At 37.8% G+C, this 18,996-nt stretch overlaps 1 protein-coding gene across 7 annotated transcripts in view; it reads left to right on the top strand.

Moving 5' to 3' along the window:
- LOC130911193 (teneurin-4-like) overlaps positions 1 to 18,996 on the top strand; it is a 599,534-nt gene that overhangs the window by 463,260 nt on the left and 117,278 nt on the right. For all 7 annotated transcript variants that reach the window (XM_057828990.1, XM_057828991.1, XM_057828993.1 and 4 more), the window contains 2 exons: positions 5,395 to 5,627; positions 8,535 to 8,689. In XM_057828990.1, coding sequence (XP_057684973.1) covers positions 5,395 to 5,627; positions 8,535 to 8,689 — 388 coding nt within the window. The remainder of the gene's footprint in view (positions 1 to 5,394; positions 5,628 to 8,534; positions 8,690 to 18,996) is intronic.

The raw sequence follows: 18,996 nt of genomic DNA on the forward strand, positions 1-18,996 counted from the left end.
GCATTAACATGGGTTTAATGTGTTGGTTGTAGACAGTGTTGTCACAGATTACTTGAAAAAGTAATTCAATTAGTGATTACGCCTCATAAACATAATCTAGTTACATTACCAATTACTTTATTGTCAAAGTAACTTTCTTCCTTTTGCTAGCTCAACATAGGAATGGTAACAGAAAAATGTCATCGCATGGAATTGACTTCCCGATAATTGAATTTAAAGGGGAAGATCAGAATTTTTCACATAAGGCTTCGAGTTAGCGGGGGTGTAATTCGTCGATGGAGTTGACTTCAACCACCGTTGACATGCGCTAGATTCGCCACTCCAGTGTCCTGAAACTAAAAAATAACTGACAAACATTTTGGAATTTGTTGAAATCAACTCCACCGACGAATTAACCCTTTAACACCGAACGTGTCGGCAGCGACGCGTTTACGCATATCGTCTTTGAAGCTTCGTCACACTGTAATTACGTCACCCACGTGCCGCTGGTCGGTCTCATTTGAAAGTGCGGAAGTAGATGTCCACACCAGTTTTTATTTGAAGTCAACCAACCAAGTAAAACGGGAGATAATTTCATTTGAGTTTTATAGTTTTATTGCACTCATAAATATGCATCAAAACGCTGCATGGACCATGTATCTATGTCCATATTTCCATCATTTCTTGTCCTTTTTCAAAACCGAAAGCAGCACAAACAACTACATATCCCAAGAGCCGTTGTGATGTCAAGAAGGACAAACCGAATGTGAACATTATTAAATTTCCAAGCGAGGCGCCAACTAAGGAAAATGAGGCATGAGCGAAGCAAGCAACGGCCGGTTGGATTGAGCGAGCGGCTTTGAAACGTGCAGAATGAATCTAAAACTAAATTTAGCGCAAGCTAATGCATTATTTCGTTAACTCAAGGAACAAGATGAGCCGTATCTGTCGTTGTTTTCTTCGGGTGAGTCGGCGTCTTGGCGGGTAGAAGTGACAGCAGCGCACAAACGGCGAAAGAGTAGGCTGTGTGACGTTGTGTGTGACGCAGCTCCATGACCTGTTCAAGAAGAAGCTTTATTGAGTGCGCAAAAAAAAAAAAACTTTATTGGGTCGCATGCCTGAAACATTGGAATTGAACTGAACTACTTGTCAATATTTTTTATAATACTTTTTTTCAATGTTATATATATTTTTTCTTAACTATAATCTTTTCAAATTTAATATAGATGTGTGTTCGAGAAGCTTGATTGCATGTACGTATATATTTTTGATAAGGTGATGGGTACAATACCTAATTTCACAAAGAGATATTCTCCAAACCCTGTTTGTGTTAGATGATATATATATAAATTTTTTTCTCACTATTTTGCACTGTATATTACCTGTTTTGACCATAGTATGTGTAAAGACCAAAAACGCCAATGACCATACCTGCTGTTTGTGTTAAATTGTCAAACATAAAACTATTCAATCTTATTTTTCTCTATTGAATGTTCATCCTCACAAGTTGAATAGATATTATCCGATCCGACGTTATCTTTTTTTAAATTAAGAATTAACAATGTATGTGATCTAAAAATGAATAAAATCAATTGAGTACATTTACACATTCTTTGCCTTTTTTTATTTTGAATGTAGTGTTTTTTTTTAAAAATAAATCTCTCGAAATTTTTTTGAAATAAATATACATTTGAAAAAGCAAATATAGCTAGTCCCCGGGTTGTGACGTACTTAATTTACGCGATTTCGACTTCACAACGCCGAGTCTCATCCGCCATTTTGTCACCATTATTATTTTTTTTTTTTTTTAGTCGCATAAACAGGACCTTATTGTACCTTACAGTATCTTATTTTTTTCTTTACTTTATTAATATGACTTGTCCTAAAAGTCAGATTGTCCAGCTTTACAGATAGCAACAAGGCAGTTGTGCTTTTTGAAGCTTTTTACGTCCTTCACTTTTGAAATTGGTAAAGCTGTAACTAGAGATATGCCGATCGATCGGGTCCGATCACGTCATTTTCAAAGTATCGGAATCGGCAAAAAATATCGGTCATGCCTTTTTTAAAATTTTTATTATTTTTTTAATTAAATCGTTTTGTAATTGTATTTAACGTTACAGACATAATATGTTACACTCATCCAGAGTCTTTAGTTTAGGCTTAAGGTAGGGTTATCAAATGTATCCCGATAACGGCGGTAATTAATTTTTTAAAAATATATCATGTTAAATATTTAACGCAATTAATGCATGCGTTGCACGAACCACTCACGCATTGTCGCGCTCAATCTAATGGCACTGTATCACCCATTTAGAGACATAAAAGACAGCGTAAAATGAGTAGAGTGAATTTTGGCAGCCGTTGGAGCCTTTTTTTAATAGTCTAAAGCCTTTCAATCCCTCTCCCTACGTTTAGAAATATCATGGGAAGCAATGTGAGGAAGCAAGGTAGCAATTGATCTTTTTCTTAATACCTTGTGTTATTTCCCAACGCAGAGAAGATATATCAATTGGTAGCACTACGCACAGTCATGGTTCCACTTCCCATCATGCATTTGGGTTGAATGGCTGCAGTATCATTTACTTAAAGCTCTACAAATACACTAGATGGCAATATTTAGTCACAATATACAAAGTCACAAGTCTTTCTATCCGTGGATCCCTCTTACAGAAAGAATGTTAATAATGTAAATGCCATCTTGAGGATTTATTGGCATAATAAACAAATACAGTACTTATGTACTGTATGTTGAATGTATATATTTGTCCGAGTTTATTCATTTATTTCTGAATGCATTGCCAAAATGTATAAGATCGGGAAAAATTATCGGGAATGATTGGAATTGAATTGGGAGCAAAAACAAGCAATCGGATCGGGAAATATTGGGATCGGCAGATACTCAAACTAAAATGATCGGGATCGGATCGGGAGCAAAAAAACATAAAACAAAAAAGTACAAAAGCTGTACCGCATACAAACAGGAAGGGTTGTCTCAGGAGTGATTTGTTCAAGGATTCAAGGTAATTATTATATTTTTCGTACCATGCATGCATTTTGAAACGTTGTGAAAAAAAATCAATGGGAGAAATTAGCCGCTACGGCATTGGCGTCATAGTACGCAATATTTACGTAAAATAAATGCTAACTGCACGTTTCTTTCTTTTTTTTTTTTTTTTTTTACCAAGAATCGAGACTGTTTTATGTCCATATTTATTAAAAAAAAAAAAAAATCAGGGATTTAAGCATTTATTCACAAGAATATTCAATGGAAAAAGCTCTTGTTTTCATCAGGCGGATGCTACATTTGTTTACTGACTAGCATCATAGTTCGCAGTATTTACGTAAAATAAATGCTAACTGCACGTTTCTTAATTTTTTTTTTTTTTTCAACCAAGAATCGAGACTGTTTTACATCCATATCTATAAAAAAACCAATCAGGGATTTAAGCATTTATTCACAAGAATTTTCAACGGAAAAAGCTTTGCGTTTTAATAAGACCGCCGCTACATTTGCTTACTGACTAGCATCGTAGTTCGCAATATTTACATAATATAAATGCCAACTGCACGTTTTTTTGCTTTTAACCAAGAATCGAAACTCTTTTACGTCCATATCAATAAAAAAAATTTTTTTAAATCAAGGATTTAAGCATTTACAGTATTCACAAGAATTTTCAACGGAAAAAGCTCTTTGTTTTCATAAGGCGGATGCTAAATTTGTTTTCTGACTAGCATCATTGTTCGCAATATTTACGTAAAATAAATGCTAACTGCACGTTTTGTTGCCTTTAACCAAGAATCCAGACTGTTTTACGTCCATATCTATAAAGAATTCAGGGATTTAAGTATTTATTCACAAGAATTTTCAGCGGAAAAAAGTCTTTGTTTTCATAAGACCGCCGCTACATTTGCTTACTGACTAGCATCATAGTTCGCAATATTTACGTAATATAAATGCTAACTGCACGTTTTTTGCTTTTTACTATGAATCGAAACTCTTTTACGTCAATATCTATAAAAAAATTCAAGGATTCGAGCATTTACAGTATTCACAAGAATTTTCAACAGAAAAAGCTCTTGTTTTCATCAGGCGGATGCTACATTTGCTTACTGACTAGCATCATAGTTCGCAATATTTATGTAAAATAAATGCTAACTACACATTTTTTTTTGCTTTAAACCAAGACTCAAGACTGTTTTACATCCATATCTACATGGAATTCAGGGATTTAAGCATTTATCCACGTGAATTTTCAACGGAAAAAGCTCTTTGTTTTCATAAGACCGCCGCTACATTTGCTTACTGACTAGCATCGTAGTTCGCAATATTTACGTAATATATATGCTAACTGCACATTTTTTGCTTTTAACCAATAATCGAAACTCTTTTACGTCCATATCTATAAAAAAAATTCAAGGATTTAAGCATTTACAGTATTCACAAGAATTTTCATCGGAAAAAGCTCTGTTTTCATAGGGCGGATGCTACATTTGCTTACTGACTAGCATTATAGTTAACAATATTTACGTAAAATAAATGCTAGCTGCACGGTTTTTTTGCTTTAAACCAATAATCAAGACTGTTTTACGTCCATATCTAAAGGGAATTCAGGGATTTAAGCATTTATTCACTAGAATTTTCAACGGAAAAAGCTCTTCGTCTGTGAATCTACTCGGTCAACTTTGACGGCCACGCCAACAATGCAGGCCCCCTATTAATCGGCCCCGCGTCCCGTATCCCGTCAATATATTATGAAGTCTATGCTTTGGGACTTTTTGGGATAGTTATTTTGCTGGGGTACTTAAAGGGTTCATTCCGATTTATGCAGAAATTCAGATTACCAGTGTAGGAGCGGAACTTGTTTTTAACCTCTGGACAACTTAGTTTTTTTTTTGTTTTTTTGTTTTTTAAATAGTTTTTTATTCTTTAATTAAAAAACTGCAAACATAATAATCATGAATCGACAATCAGTCTGCTTTCGTCAGATTTGTTTACAAGAGAATTTGGGTAATTTGCCGGTAAAAAATGTCTCGGAACGGATTCATCGATTGTCAAAATAGTTGTCAATTAATCATGTCAACCTCTATTGTAAAACATCTTCCAAAACACATCATTCCCTTAACTCATTGGCTGCCACTGATAGCTATCATCTAATCCATTTCAAATAGATTGGATGATTGGACATCTCTCACTGTCAATGGCACTAAAACATGTTCATACAAAATTTCTAGGGGATCCGTTCCCGTAAACAATTCCCAAGTGCCCGTATCGTCTTTTCTTTGTTTTGCCATTGTTAATCAACTTTCATTTAATCTATTTTTCTTTTCTTTTTTTCGCATCTAAATAGCTTTACAGTCTATTTTAATTGTGTTACACATTCGTTTGCCGATCTCTTTTCTGGCTTTCGCCCACAGCAACAGTCCGGCCCACAAGTACTACTTGGCCAGCAGCCCAGTGAACGGCGCCGTGTACCTGTCGGACACCAGCAGCCGCAAAGTCTTCAAGGTCAAGTCCTTGAACGCGCCCAAGGACGTTGCCAAGAACGTGGAGGTGGTGGCCGGCACCGGAGATCAGTGCTTGCCATACGATGACGCCCGCTGTGGGGACGGGGGCAAAGCGACCGAGGCCACGCTGACCAATCCGAGAGGTAAAGTCAAACCCAGCGAAAACAACATATTTTTTCACCAGCTGTAAGTTAGCTTCGCTCCCGAGAATTATTTTAAGACTTCATTACTTGAATTATTGTTCCCCGTCATCTCGCTCTCTATATTTGAACGAGGCGTGAAGTCATTTGATCACACGCTAGCGCACCTTTTGTTCTCCCCCGGCTCGACAGTGTGATTCATACGTGCTGAAATCTCGCTGGCGGAGAAGAAGTGATTTTTTTTTTTGTTTTTTTCTTTGAAACAGCACGTTTTTTGCCAGTGCTGAAATATTGTGACAGGTGCTGATTATAGGGAAGAAATTATAATTTTATAAAGGAAGAGGAGTAAGTTTGTTATTGAATTATAGAATACAAAATGAAATAAGAGGTTTTTATTAGGTGATGTTGCTGATTTTTGTTGACCTGACTAATCGATTTTATACTAATAAGCCCATTTTGTTGAAACAATTGTTTTCAGGAAACAAAAATTCCTACATAGGGCACACATTGGTTTCCATTGACGGTGCTAGAAGTCCAATCCATTTTGACTGGGAGGGGTGAATTAAGTGAAATTTATATTTTTAAATTTAAGCATACAATTAAAATGAATAAAAACAGAAATGCACTAATTATGGTCATCAGTGACATTCTAAATTAGATTTCTTTTTTTTTTATTTAACCCATTGCTTGCCATTGATAATAATAGACATCTACTGTATTAGCCCAAATATAAGTCGGCCCTGATTATAAGACGACCCCCTCTTTTTCTAGACTCAAGTTTGAAAAAAGACTTTTTGAACACCAAATTTTTATACAGCAAATAATGACAGTGCATCCGAAACAAACGGTGCAACCTGGTGCTGGTCTACAATTTTGTCTCTGGTGTCTTTCGACAGCTCTTTGGTCTTGGCCATAGTGGAGTTTGGCGTGTGACTGACAGAGGTTGTGGACAGGTGTCTTTTATACCGATAATGAGTTAAAACAGGTTCCATTAAAACAGGTAACGAGTGGAGCCTCGTTAGACCTGATTAGAAGAAGTTAGACCTCTTTGCCAGCCAGAAATTAAGCTTGAGAACGATAAACCGATACGACCGGATATCCGGTTTTCCAGGTGAGAGATACAGATGTATCGATAGTAAAGTTACCATTCGACAATAATTAGCCATTAAATATTCAGTGAACCGATTGTAGAGATAGAATTCGGCTATCGTGAGCTCAAGAATCGGTTTCTAATGCCTAGTTCAATGCATTGCTTAATATGATAATTCAGCTTTTACTTCACATGCTGCGCTTGTGTCTTTCAGTGAATGACTCAAGTGCGCGTCATTCACCACACAGCGCACACTTAGATCGAGACCGCACGCATGATATAATATGGACAAGCACTACTCACAGTCGTGGTTGCCACAAGTTACTTCCCATGCATTTCGGCAGAACCGCTACTAGTCGCCGTCATTACCCGATCGTCCCCGGCGTGTCATAACAACGCGAGAGCTAACGAAACCACTGTAACGCACGCAGCGTCGCGTTTTCTTCACAGCCCAAAACGAAAACGAAACTAGTGGTGGCAACGAAGCAACATGCTAAAACAATGGACAGTGTGATCACGGACGGCAGCGACGTGCTGTGATTGATTTTCAACGCACCCAGGAAAACAAAAGTCGGACTTTTAAGTGATGAAAGCAGCCAGATCTGTTCGCATGGGACAGAGCTTGTGTGAAGTGTGGAGCGGTACAGAAATCGTGAGTTTTAATCCTGAAAAATAACCCACTACAATGCTGGAAAGGGTGGCATATTGTTTCCACGAAACGCAGTCTGCTTAAACATGAACATGTGGATTAGTTGATCTTCCTCAAGAAAAATCTGCCCTTCAAAAAAGATATTGACAGTGATGAGCAATAAAAAATGAGGAAGCACGGGCATAAGTGAATGACTTTGCTGTGTATTAGGTTAAAGTAATGATTATTGACCTGTCTGTCTAAAATGCTATGTTTTTATTCCCCCAATTATACCAGTAGTAAAGCATAATTTATTATTCATTTATGATAAAACTAGCAGGTTTAATTTCTTTTTCAAGAGCTGCTGCATATAATTAATTTTTTTTGTTTGTAAGATGTTTACATTGAAAGTTTGCACTTAAATTACTTACCTCTTGTGTTAAAAACACCAGGAAATACAGTAATTGAATTACTGCACTTTATTGTTGTCTGTGACTGGAGTTTTATTGTATTATCAATCCCATCCAACAAAATGACGGTCATATAGTAAGCCTTATTCTTTTGTCATAAAAAATAAAACATAACATTGGTATGAAATTTTGTTAATTTTGCTATTAAAAAATGTGGTCTTTTTTATATTTTTGAGATACTGTACGAACACACACAACAAATGTTTACTATCGTATCGTTTTCACTTTGTATCAAACCGTATCGTTCTTAAACTGTATCGAATCGTATCGAATCGCTCGGCCTTAAAAATGTATCGTTTTTTAATCGAATCGTAACCTCTGTATCTAGATACATATCGAATCGGCTTCATGCCAGAGATTTCCAACCCTACCAGAAATCTAGCTTTTTTTTGTAGGTGGCCAAATACTTATTTTCCACTCTAATTTGGAAATAAATTATTTAAAAACCAAACAATGTGATTTTCTGTTTTTTTTTCCACATTCTGTCTCTCATGGTTGAGGTTTACCCATCTTGACAATTCCAGGCCTCTCTAATCTTTTCAAGTAGGAGAACTTGCACAATTGGTGGTTGACCAAATACTTATTTGCCCCACTGTATATCATGCAAATGATATGATGAATACAGAAAAAAATGAGGATCCTTGTATTGACATACACTTTTTTTTGCAATTCTGTATAATCCAAAGGTCTGAGCTCAGTTGCATGTCATCTCTTTATTGCAGGCATCACGGTAGACAAATACGGAATCATCTTTTTCGTGGACGGCACCATGATTCGTCGGGTGGACCAGAACGGCGTCATCTCCACCCTCCTTGGCTTCAACGACCTCACCTCCGCCCGACCCCTAAGCTGCGACTCGGTCATGGACATCTCTCAGGTATGAAACAATGCGAGAAGCAAATCCCCAAAATTTCAGGAAAAAAAGCCAATGCTTGGCACGTTCAAATGGCTCGCGTGGATGCCGAAAACGGCTAAAAAGCATTCATTCAAAATTCATGGTCACTTAACAGTAGAGCTTCTCTCGCAGGAGAACGCTTGTACATTATCACGTCCATGGTGATAAATCAACTTATATTGTTTTGTGATCGCCGTACATGAGGATTTACACAAGACCATTTTCAATTCAGTCAAACTGAAGATGATGGCGTCCAATCATCCTTGTGCTGTGAATTGAAATGAGTTTATCACAAGTAGACATCGAATCCATTTTAAGTGGGAGGGTTGACAGTGAAGTAAAGGAGTTAATTTAGGGGCATTTATTGGTGACTTGCTGATAGTTTTGTGGCATTCCCAGGTCACTTTCTGCATATTTTGGGACTTTCCCGGGTCATTTCCTGCTGATTTTCAGTCACTATCTACCGTATTTTTTGGATTATAAGTCACAGTTTTTTTTCATAGTTTGGGTGGGGCTGTGACTTATACCCTGGAGCGACTTATGTGCGAAATTATTTACACATTCTCATCAGTGTTGTTAATAACGGCATTAGAATATAACGGCATTACTAACAGCGTTATTTTTTTTAGTAAGACCCAGCCACATATCATCTTCAATGCCCTTGCTGATGGAAGGAGATTTTCACTCAAAATCTCTCGATACATGGCCCCATTCATTCTTTCCTTTACACAGATCAGTCGTCCTCGTCCCTTTGCAGAAAAACAGCCCCAAAGCATGATGTTTCCACCTCCATGCGTCACAGTGGGTATGGTGTTCTTTGGATGCAATTCAGTATTCTTTCTCCTCCAAACACGAGAACCTGTGTTTTCACCAAAAAGTTCCATTTTGTTTTCATCTGACCATAACACATTCTCCCAGTCCTCTTCTGGATCATCCAAATGCGCTCTAGTGAACTGCAGACGGGCCTTGACGTGTACTGGCTTCAGCAGGAGGACACATCTGGCAGTGCAGGATTTAACACTAGAAAACCCAGCAGAGGCCGACTCGGCCCTTCCTCAAGACAAAAATTCCTAATATTCCCAAGCAATGGCCGATTTGGCCTCTCTTCCTAAAAAACCCAGAGGTGGCCCAAATGACCCAAGTGCTTTTGAATTAGCAAGTCGTTGTCCGACAGACAGCAACCATTCATATGTAAATGCAACCACTAGACATACATTGTGTTAGAATGCGGCCCAACGGAGGGGAACACACCACGGTTGCACACTTCATGTGATAGTTTTTGTCAGTTCAAGTCAAGCTACATTTATTAATATACATTTATTTATGGAGTTTTACGCTTTTTACAAACTTTTAACTTACTTCTCCTATACTCCACACAGAAAAACAGAAAAAAATGGCCCAAAATTGTACATTGTTTTTGCAACAAAAAAAAAAACGTTTTAGAACTGCAATTTGAGTTTAAAGCAAGATCATGTATATAGTTTAGAATGACTGGATCTAATGGAGCATGAATTGTGGCCATTTTGTCTGAAGTTAGTACGAGAAAACGTGTGAAAACCTTTGAGAAAAACAAACAGAATTTGTGTCATGAGAAGGTGGAAGGGAGCAGCCCTGAACAGTTTCTTTGAACACACTGAAATAATGACTGAATGTCCTAATAGTCCTAATTATTATGAAGGGAATATGTACTGCACAGTGTTGTCAATCTTACCTCAAAAAGTAATTAGTTACAAGTTAATAACTAAATTACTTTTTGGGAGAAGTAACTCAGTTACCTCATTGTAAGAGTAATTTGTTACTCAGCAAAGTAACACGTTACTTTTCATGTTCTACACGTTATTACAAATAAACAATATAAAACATTTCACATCAAAGATGTTTATGTTAACTGATTGAATTGATTTTTTCATTCCTCCCCCAAAAAACGTAGGTCAGATTTTTTACTTTTTTTTTTTAATTCACCTATATGAGAGTTAGCGGTATACAATCTCATTGGGCTGTCATGATAAATGGTAAAAAAAATCACAAGGACCTTGATTACTTGCCATTGAAAATAAATGGGAAATTTGTTTTTATATGTATTTGTTTAAATTCCGATACAGGACATACCATCTTCATAAGTAGGACTCAAGACTTGAAAAAGGCTCAAGTCAGGCTACTTTAGCTGAGTAGGGGGTTGGGCGAAACCTTGCTGAGTGAGGCTGCTTTCTCTTTCGCCCAACCCCCTCATCAGCTAAAGTAGCCTGACTACTAGTCAGGCTACTTCAGACACGTATTTCTTACTTGCCTACTGTAGGTTGATAAATTTGTAGGTAGATTTGTGTATGTCTTAGTCAATCCAAAAAAAGGTTCCTTCAATCAAAGTATATATTTTCAATCGAAAACAAAAGTCACTTGAATGAAAGCAAAATGTGTTTGAATGCAAAAGTTGCCTGAATGATAGCTTGTTTCTGAACCAAGAGTGGTATTTACTAGTCTTGCATATTTTTTTTCCAGCTATTTCATGTGAGGTGTTTTTCTTGTTACCACTGTTGCTTGGTGTGCTTAGTTATAGTATTTCTGAATATCTATGTATATCAATGTATATCGACAGCAAATTGTTAACTGATCTTTTCAAAAATGTTTTTTTAACATGTAGAGGGTATTCAAACAAATACAGTGGGGAGAACAAGTATTTGAGACACTGCCATTGGGAAAACCCATTGGCAGTGTCTCAAATACTTGTTCTCCGGCAGTGTCTCAAATACTTGTTCTCCCCACTGTACATCCGAATAAATTAGAATTATTAAAATACTGTCAAAATATCCTCAAAAGTTTAGCAGTTTATTGTCAAGTAAATAGTGTCTGAAAGTAGCCTGACGCCCAACCCTCTTCCACAGGTAATGGCTGAAAAATTTCCCCCAACCTCCCCTCCACAGCTAATGGCTGGTTGCAAGTAAAGAAACAGCAGCCTGACTTGTTTACGTTTGCATTCAAACACATTTTGCTTTCATTTCAAGTTATTTCAAGTTATGTCTCTTTTCAAATTCAAGTTACTATTTTTTCTCGATTGAAAATATATATTTTGATTGAAATAAGTTTTTTTTGGCTTGACCAAGAAATAAATCTAGCTACAAATCTATCAACCTACAGTAGGCTCTCAAAGCTGTGATTCTGATAAAATTTTGTCTGTCTTTAATTGGAGGCAATTTTTGCATTCAAACACATTTTGCTTTCATTCAAGTGACTTTTGTTTTCGATTGAAAATATATACTTTGATTGAAGTAGCCTTTTTTTTTTTGTTTGTTTTTTTTTGTTTTTGATTGACTAAGACATATAGAAATCTACCTACAAATTTGACAACCTACAGTAGGCTTTCAAAGCTGTGATTGATTCTAATAAAATATAAAAACATATCAAAAGCAAAATAAATATACCAACACAAGAATTGTTTTGTCTGTCTTTATTTTGAGGCAACTTTGCATTTAAACACATTTTGCTTTCATTCAAGTGACTTTTGTTTTTGATTGAAAATATATACTTTGATTGAAGGAACCTTTTTTATTGGATTGACTAAGACATACACAAATCTACCTACAAATTTATCAACTTGCAGTAGGCAAGTAAGAAAGAAGTGTCTAGCTGAGGTGGGGGTTGGGCGAAAAAGGCTCAAGTCAGGCTACTTTAGCTGAGGAGGGGGTTGGGCGAAAGAGAAAGCAGCCTCACTCAGCAAGGTTTCGCTCCTGCCATGTAGTTCTAGGCTGAGCCCTCACTTTTCGCATCATGAGTGATGCCCCACGAGGAGAGATTTTACATGGAGCCCCAGTCCAAGGTAGATTATCAGTCATGTTTAGCCTTTTCCATTTTCTAACAATTGCTGCAACTGTTGATTTATTCTCACCAAGCTGCTTTCCAATTGTCCCGTAGCCTTTTCCAGCTTTGTGGAGCTAATCGAATCTGGTGCCTTTCGAAATCTCTCTGGTATTGCCCATGGTAGCGGGTGGATTATAACTGACTGTGGGGTGCACAGGTGACAATGATGAGCTCAAACGGGTGGGGTAAAGGTGGACTTTTTCTAAGGTAGAATGACAACTCTTTGAGTGTCATAATTATTGCTGATTCTCAGACGCACACATACTTGAACTGAACCCCAGTAGATAAAAATATATTTAAAAAAAAAAACATTTTAAAAATCATACAACGTGAATTCTGGATTTTTTTTAGATTGTCTCTATGAGTGGAAATGCATCTATGATTGAAATGTCAGACCTCCACCTCTTTTCAAAGTGAGTGAACTTGCAAAATCACAAGGAGTGCAAATAATTGCTCCTCATTGTATACCAAGTAGTCCCAGGAAAACAAAAAAATCTTGATAACCTTTCGACAAGTCCATTACAGAGGATAGAGGGTGTATAAGAGGTAAATTTATGTGTGTTTTCTATAGTATTTAATTGTTTTGACTTGATAGTTTTGATTTGCTGTGATTACTCTTGTTTGAATCCTGTGCATCAATAAATACCAGGAAGAAAAGACAAAAATTAACTTCGTCAGACTCTTATTTCAGTTTTACATTTGATACTGATTCAATGTTCTATTTTCTGCAGGCATCACAAATATACTGTTATAACAAATATTGCTAGCATATAAAGGCCCCACAAATACACTGTCAGAGATATTTTTTCCGACAGTAAAATCGTAAAACAATGCACATTATTAAAATGTGCAAAACCCCATAAATGTAGCTTGACTTGAACTGACACATAATATTACATGAATAGTACTACTGTTGTGTGTTCCACTCCATTTGGGCCGCATACCAACACAAGTGGTTGCATTTCCATATGAACGGCTGTTGTCTGTCGGACAACGACTTGCTAATTCAAAAGCACTTGGGTCATTTAGGCCACCTCTGGGTTTTTTCGGAGGAGAGGCCAAATTGGCCATTGCTTGGGACTGTTAGGAGTCGCATAATTCTCTGGGACTTCTAGTGTTAAGTCCCTGGCGGCGCATTGTGTTACTGATAGTAGCCTTTGTTACTGTGGTCCCAGCTCTCTGTAGGTCATTCACTAGGTACCCCGTGTGTTTCTGGGATTTTTGCTCACCGTTCTTGTTATCATTTTGACGCCACGGGGTGAGACCTTGCTTGGAGTCCCAGATCGAGGGAGATTATCAGTGGTCTTGTATGTCTTCCATTTTCTAATAATTGCTCCCACAGTTGATTTCTTGACACAAAGTATTTTACCTATTGCAGATTCAGTCTTCCCAGCCTGGTGCAGGTCTACAATTTTGTCTCCGGTTTCCTTCGACAGCTTTTCTGTCTTGGCCATAGTGGAGTTTGGAGTGTGACTCTAATTTGGAAATAAATTCTTTAAAAATCAAACAATGGGATTTTCTGGTTTTTTCCACATTCTGTCTCTCATGGTTGAGGTTTTCCCATGTTGACAATTACAGACCTCTCTGATTTTTTCAAGTAAGAGAACATGCACAATTGGTGGTTGACTAAATACTTATTTGCCCCACTCTATGTTGTGATCAACCGTGTCGACTGCGGCACTGAGATCCAATAGACCCTACTCACCAACGTCACAGAATGACGTGTCGCTGTATCCGGCCGCCATATTGTCCGTCATTGTTTATCCGTATTCTCATTGGTTTCAATTTGTCGTGCAATTTATAGTGCAATTCATGGAAGCCCCGGTGCTTTCAGACGCTGTAAACTCATTGGATGCGTTGCATAAAAGGCGTTATGTGGAAAAGCTTCAGTCTATCCATTCGCCAGATCCATATTTGATTCCTAAATCGATATTTTTCGACCCGCTGTCTTCGCCCTCTCTGCCTGACATCTGCTACCCTGATATCTACAACTATCTTGTCCACAGAAACTCAACCTTTTCTCACAAAAGTTTGAAAAACTTTAAGAGCAGCACTCTAAGCAACATTACCCCATGTGACCCTTTACTTCCAATTTTCTAAAATGGCGACAATCAATAAAAAAAAAAAGTTGACTGCGATGGCCGACACGTCAAGGATAGGTGGATATTGGACTATTTCTTCAATAAAACACGCAACAACTGTGTCTGCCTCATTTGCAAAGAGACAGTCGCTGTTTTCAAAGAGTTCGATGTGACGCGATAATGGTAATACCGAACAAGACACGCTGACATGTACGACAACATTACAGGGAAGATACGCAGCGAGAAATTATAGCAACTTGAAGCTAGTTTAATTTCACAGCAGCAGTATTTCGCAAGAGCCCGAGTGTCGAAAGAGAACGCCACAAAGACGAGACTGTTGAAATTATGAATTTAAAAAAATAATAAAGCAAATGTGACACACAAAAGGGCTTGCTAAAATTTGTTTAAATATATTGTTCTATGTAAATCAGCCAAGGTAGCCCCCCGCATTTTTACCACACCAAATCTGGCCCCCTTTGCAAAAGGTTTGGACACACCTGTTTAACTGATGATCCGTAGACGAGGCCAGCTTCTTTCACTTGGTACCAGCTAAATATTATTCAAAATGTAATGATGGTGGAAGAAATAAGCATCTTGAATTTGAAACGGTATGTTGTCAGCGATTAGCCTAGTAATGATCTTAATTGTGGTTGTCAGCCAAAAACCCTCTAAATATATATTAAATGCATCTTACCAGATATAAAATCACTACTACATAATCTGTGGTAATCGTTTGGAGCCCAGTTTTCTCGTCGAATTGCAGCAGTCCATCTCGCTCTCCTCTCCGGGTCTTCTTCTCTGTTATTGCAACCAACCGCAACACACACCTTCACCATTTTGATTATTAATGTTAACGAGCAGAAAAACACGCCATAATAGGAGGAATTTACCTAGCGATAATGCGTCAACACGATGAGTTGACGGACAGTATGGCACGGAGGCGTGGTTGTGACGTCATGTGAGTAGGGTCTAGAGTAGCAGAACAGATGATTTGCCTCAGATCATTTCGGATGTTGATAAGCACGGTCTCGGTTTAAGAAAAATGAAATGTAAATGTAGGAAACTACATTGCGCCAGTGTTGGCCTAGTCTGATGATGCCCTAGGCGTAAAGATGAAAACTTAATATTTACCCTGTGACAGGCGAAAAAACAACGAGCCAAGGACCTATTTGGTGCCAGGGACATTTGAATTTACATAATACCTATTGATATAGTAATAAAATCACATGAGTAGATGACCTGTCAGCAAATCTACTTATGACAGGGCAACAGCAACAACAACAAAATGTCGTGCTTCAACAAACAGGCAGTAGGAGTACCCCTCGTTTATCAACAGAAGTGCATCAAATTTTCGAATAAGAAAGGTAAGGGTCTACTTACGTCTTTGTAAAACCAAGGTTGCATTGTTGTAGGTTTTCAAAGCTGTCGTCGCTGAAATGATGAAAACAATGAGCCGATTGTGGACCTGAATGCATGCTCACAAAAACGGTCCAAACCTTTGCAGGAGAAGTTTTTTTGGACCACTCATAGAGTCTCGAGTCTTCCTGTGAGCAATTCATCGCTACACATCGAGATGGCGTGACGAATCTCGCGAGTAAAACCCAGAAAATGTTTGCAATATATGGCGAGGATAGCGTGGTGCTATATTTCCGTGTTCAGAGTGGTGGCGAGGCTCCCTGGAAGTTACGTCATCAGGTAGCGGTCGGCAGGGCGGCGCGTACCTCGTTGCTATGGTGTTGCTATGGCCATAACTCAAAAACTACGCGATCAATTATTATTATTTTCTTAATGTGACTTTTTGAGACAGCGAATGATGCATTTAATACAAATCAACTGAGTAAAACACTCAAGAGCGAAATCCGAAAAGCTCTTCAGTTGCCCTTTAAAACATCAAATTTTGACGTGTTTAAAACATGCTCTCTAAATTAGAAGAAATTTGAACAGGAATTCACTTTTAGCTTGCTAGCTTATATGTAGCTCTTTTAAATTAGGGGTAGGGGGGTATAGATTAACATAATTCTGAAGGGTTCAGTTAATTAAATTTGACGATAGTGAATTATAGCCCAGCTTAAAGGGAAATCATTTTTATCATATCATATTACCCGTATTGTAGAGCAAGCGAGCAAAAATAACAACCTCGCTACTCTACTCTGGCTGTTGTTGTCTTGTTCAAACTGGTCTGAGCTGCTCCATTTTTGGCTTAAAGTCTTTAAAGTGTGCTCTGCAGGACCCCCGTCGAGTTCAGACTTTAAGAGGAGACAAACGGAATGGTATTTACAGCTTCCACGGTAGCGTTGACGTTAGATTTAGATTCAGACGGGGACTTGAAATGATGACATTTCGCTCGTCTGTCGGCAGACGTCATGCAGCTTCCAGCTACTTGACAATGTCCTGGTGTCAAAATCGGCAAAATTTAAGGTTTAGTAATGATTTTTTTTCAATTATTTTTTTAAGTAGGAGCTGTATTTTTGTGTAGCATGTGGTAGAAAAAGGAATGTCTTTTTAACTCATTGGCTGCCATTGACATCTATACACGTCCAATCCATTTGAAGTGGGAGGGTTGGCAGGGTATACATTTTCTAACCAATTTTGTCCATATCATCCTCATCTCACAAGTCTGTTTTCTTATCGTGGAACTCTAGTTTTTGTCATGTCATTCTAGGGCTGCCAAAAAGATTGAAAAGCATTGAAATATCGATTTCGGAATGTATCCGGATACGATATTTGCTAGCAGGAGTGGGAACCTCTTGGTACCTCACGATACGATTTGCGATACAAAGCTCACGACAACGATGATCTGACGATATGGCGATAGAACGATTATCGATACGTTGGTCAGAAAATCATTCTAGGATATTCTACAAACAACTAATAAACAGAAAAAACAAGCTTCTGCTGTGAATTGGATTGATTTTATCACTAGTAGACGTCCAATCTGTTTGAACTGGCAGGGTGGCAGCGAATGAACACTTCGAACGGACTGAGCGTCTATGGCCTGTAGTGGCGGCCAATGCCAGGCAATGATGTCATTTTGGGCCATTTAAGGTCATTTACCTGTTGATTTACTGTTACTTCCTGTTGATTTTGGGGTATTTTATGGGTCACTTCCTGTTGATTTTGAGTTACATAACAGGAAGTGACCTGGGAGTCACCCAAATGAATAGGCAGTGACTCAAACTCAACACTCAATAACCTGTAAATGCCCTAAAATGAACAACAAGTGACCTGTAAATGCCCTGAAAATCTGACAGAATGACTGTGAATGCTCTGATTTCGACTGAACGAACGTTTCTCGTCTAAATGGATTGGGCATCGAGCACCGTCAATGTAGCCTTAGAGTTTTTTTTTTTATTAGACTGACACCGTTTTAAAACAATATCTCGATTCTTGGCAGTAGCATATCGATAACCTTTTGGGTTACAAAGTATCACGACATATCACCATTTCAATATTTTGTCACACCCTGATTTGGTAGCATAAGTATCAGTCAGGGGCGATACCGGTGGGGGCGGGGGGGCAGTTGCCCATTCAATGACACGCTCTGCCCACCCAAAGAAAACTGGATGTAGTACTAACGGCAGTCTGGTATGGTATCCCATTCATATAGTACTGATGTGTTCTAGGTTTTAACCTTTGCGTTGTCACCTGCTCTTTCACCTTAGAAAAAAAAAAGAAATAAAATGTAGGTTTTATTCCTAGGGGGCGCTACACACATTTACCTGTATGCATATTTATGCAGTTTTTTTTTTTTTTTCTTTTGTTTGTAGGGGGGAAAAAAACATGAAAATGATCACCAGTTACTTTCTCAAGTAACGAATTACTTTTACATTCAGGTAACTGAGTTACTAACGCAATTACTTTTTGGGAGAAGTAATTTGTAACTCTAATTAATTACTTTTTTTAAACTAAGATTAACAACACTGCATATGAATTACCCCCAAACAGCTGGAAATGACACAGAAATGCCTCAAAATCAACAGAAAATGATTAAAAATGACCCACAGTCAACCCATAATTGCTCAAAATGATCCCATTCACCACCATTGATGACAATAGACGTCCAATCCATTGTGAATTGGAAGTCTACTCGTGATTAACTCATTTACCGTATTTTTCGGACTATAAGTTGCGTTTTTTTTTTCATATTTTGGCTGGGGGTGCGACTTATACTCAGGAGTGACTTATGTGTGGAATTATTAACACATTATGATATAATTTCACATGTTATTTTGGTGTTTTGCAGTGACACTGATGGTTTTGTAAAGTTGTTAGCATGTTCTTATGCTATAGTTATCTGAATAACTCTTTATAGCTATGGCCACGTTCGCGTTCTGCCTTTGGCAGTGTATGTTCAAT

The sequence above is a fragment of the Corythoichthys intestinalis genome, unplaced genomic scaffold (assembly GCF_030265065.1).
Source record: "Corythoichthys intestinalis isolate RoL2023-P3 unplaced genomic scaffold, ASM3026506v1 HiC_scaffold_23, whole genome shotgun sequence".
Lineage (NCBI taxonomy): Eukaryota > Metazoa > Chordata > Actinopteri > Syngnathiformes > Syngnathidae > Corythoichthys > Corythoichthys intestinalis.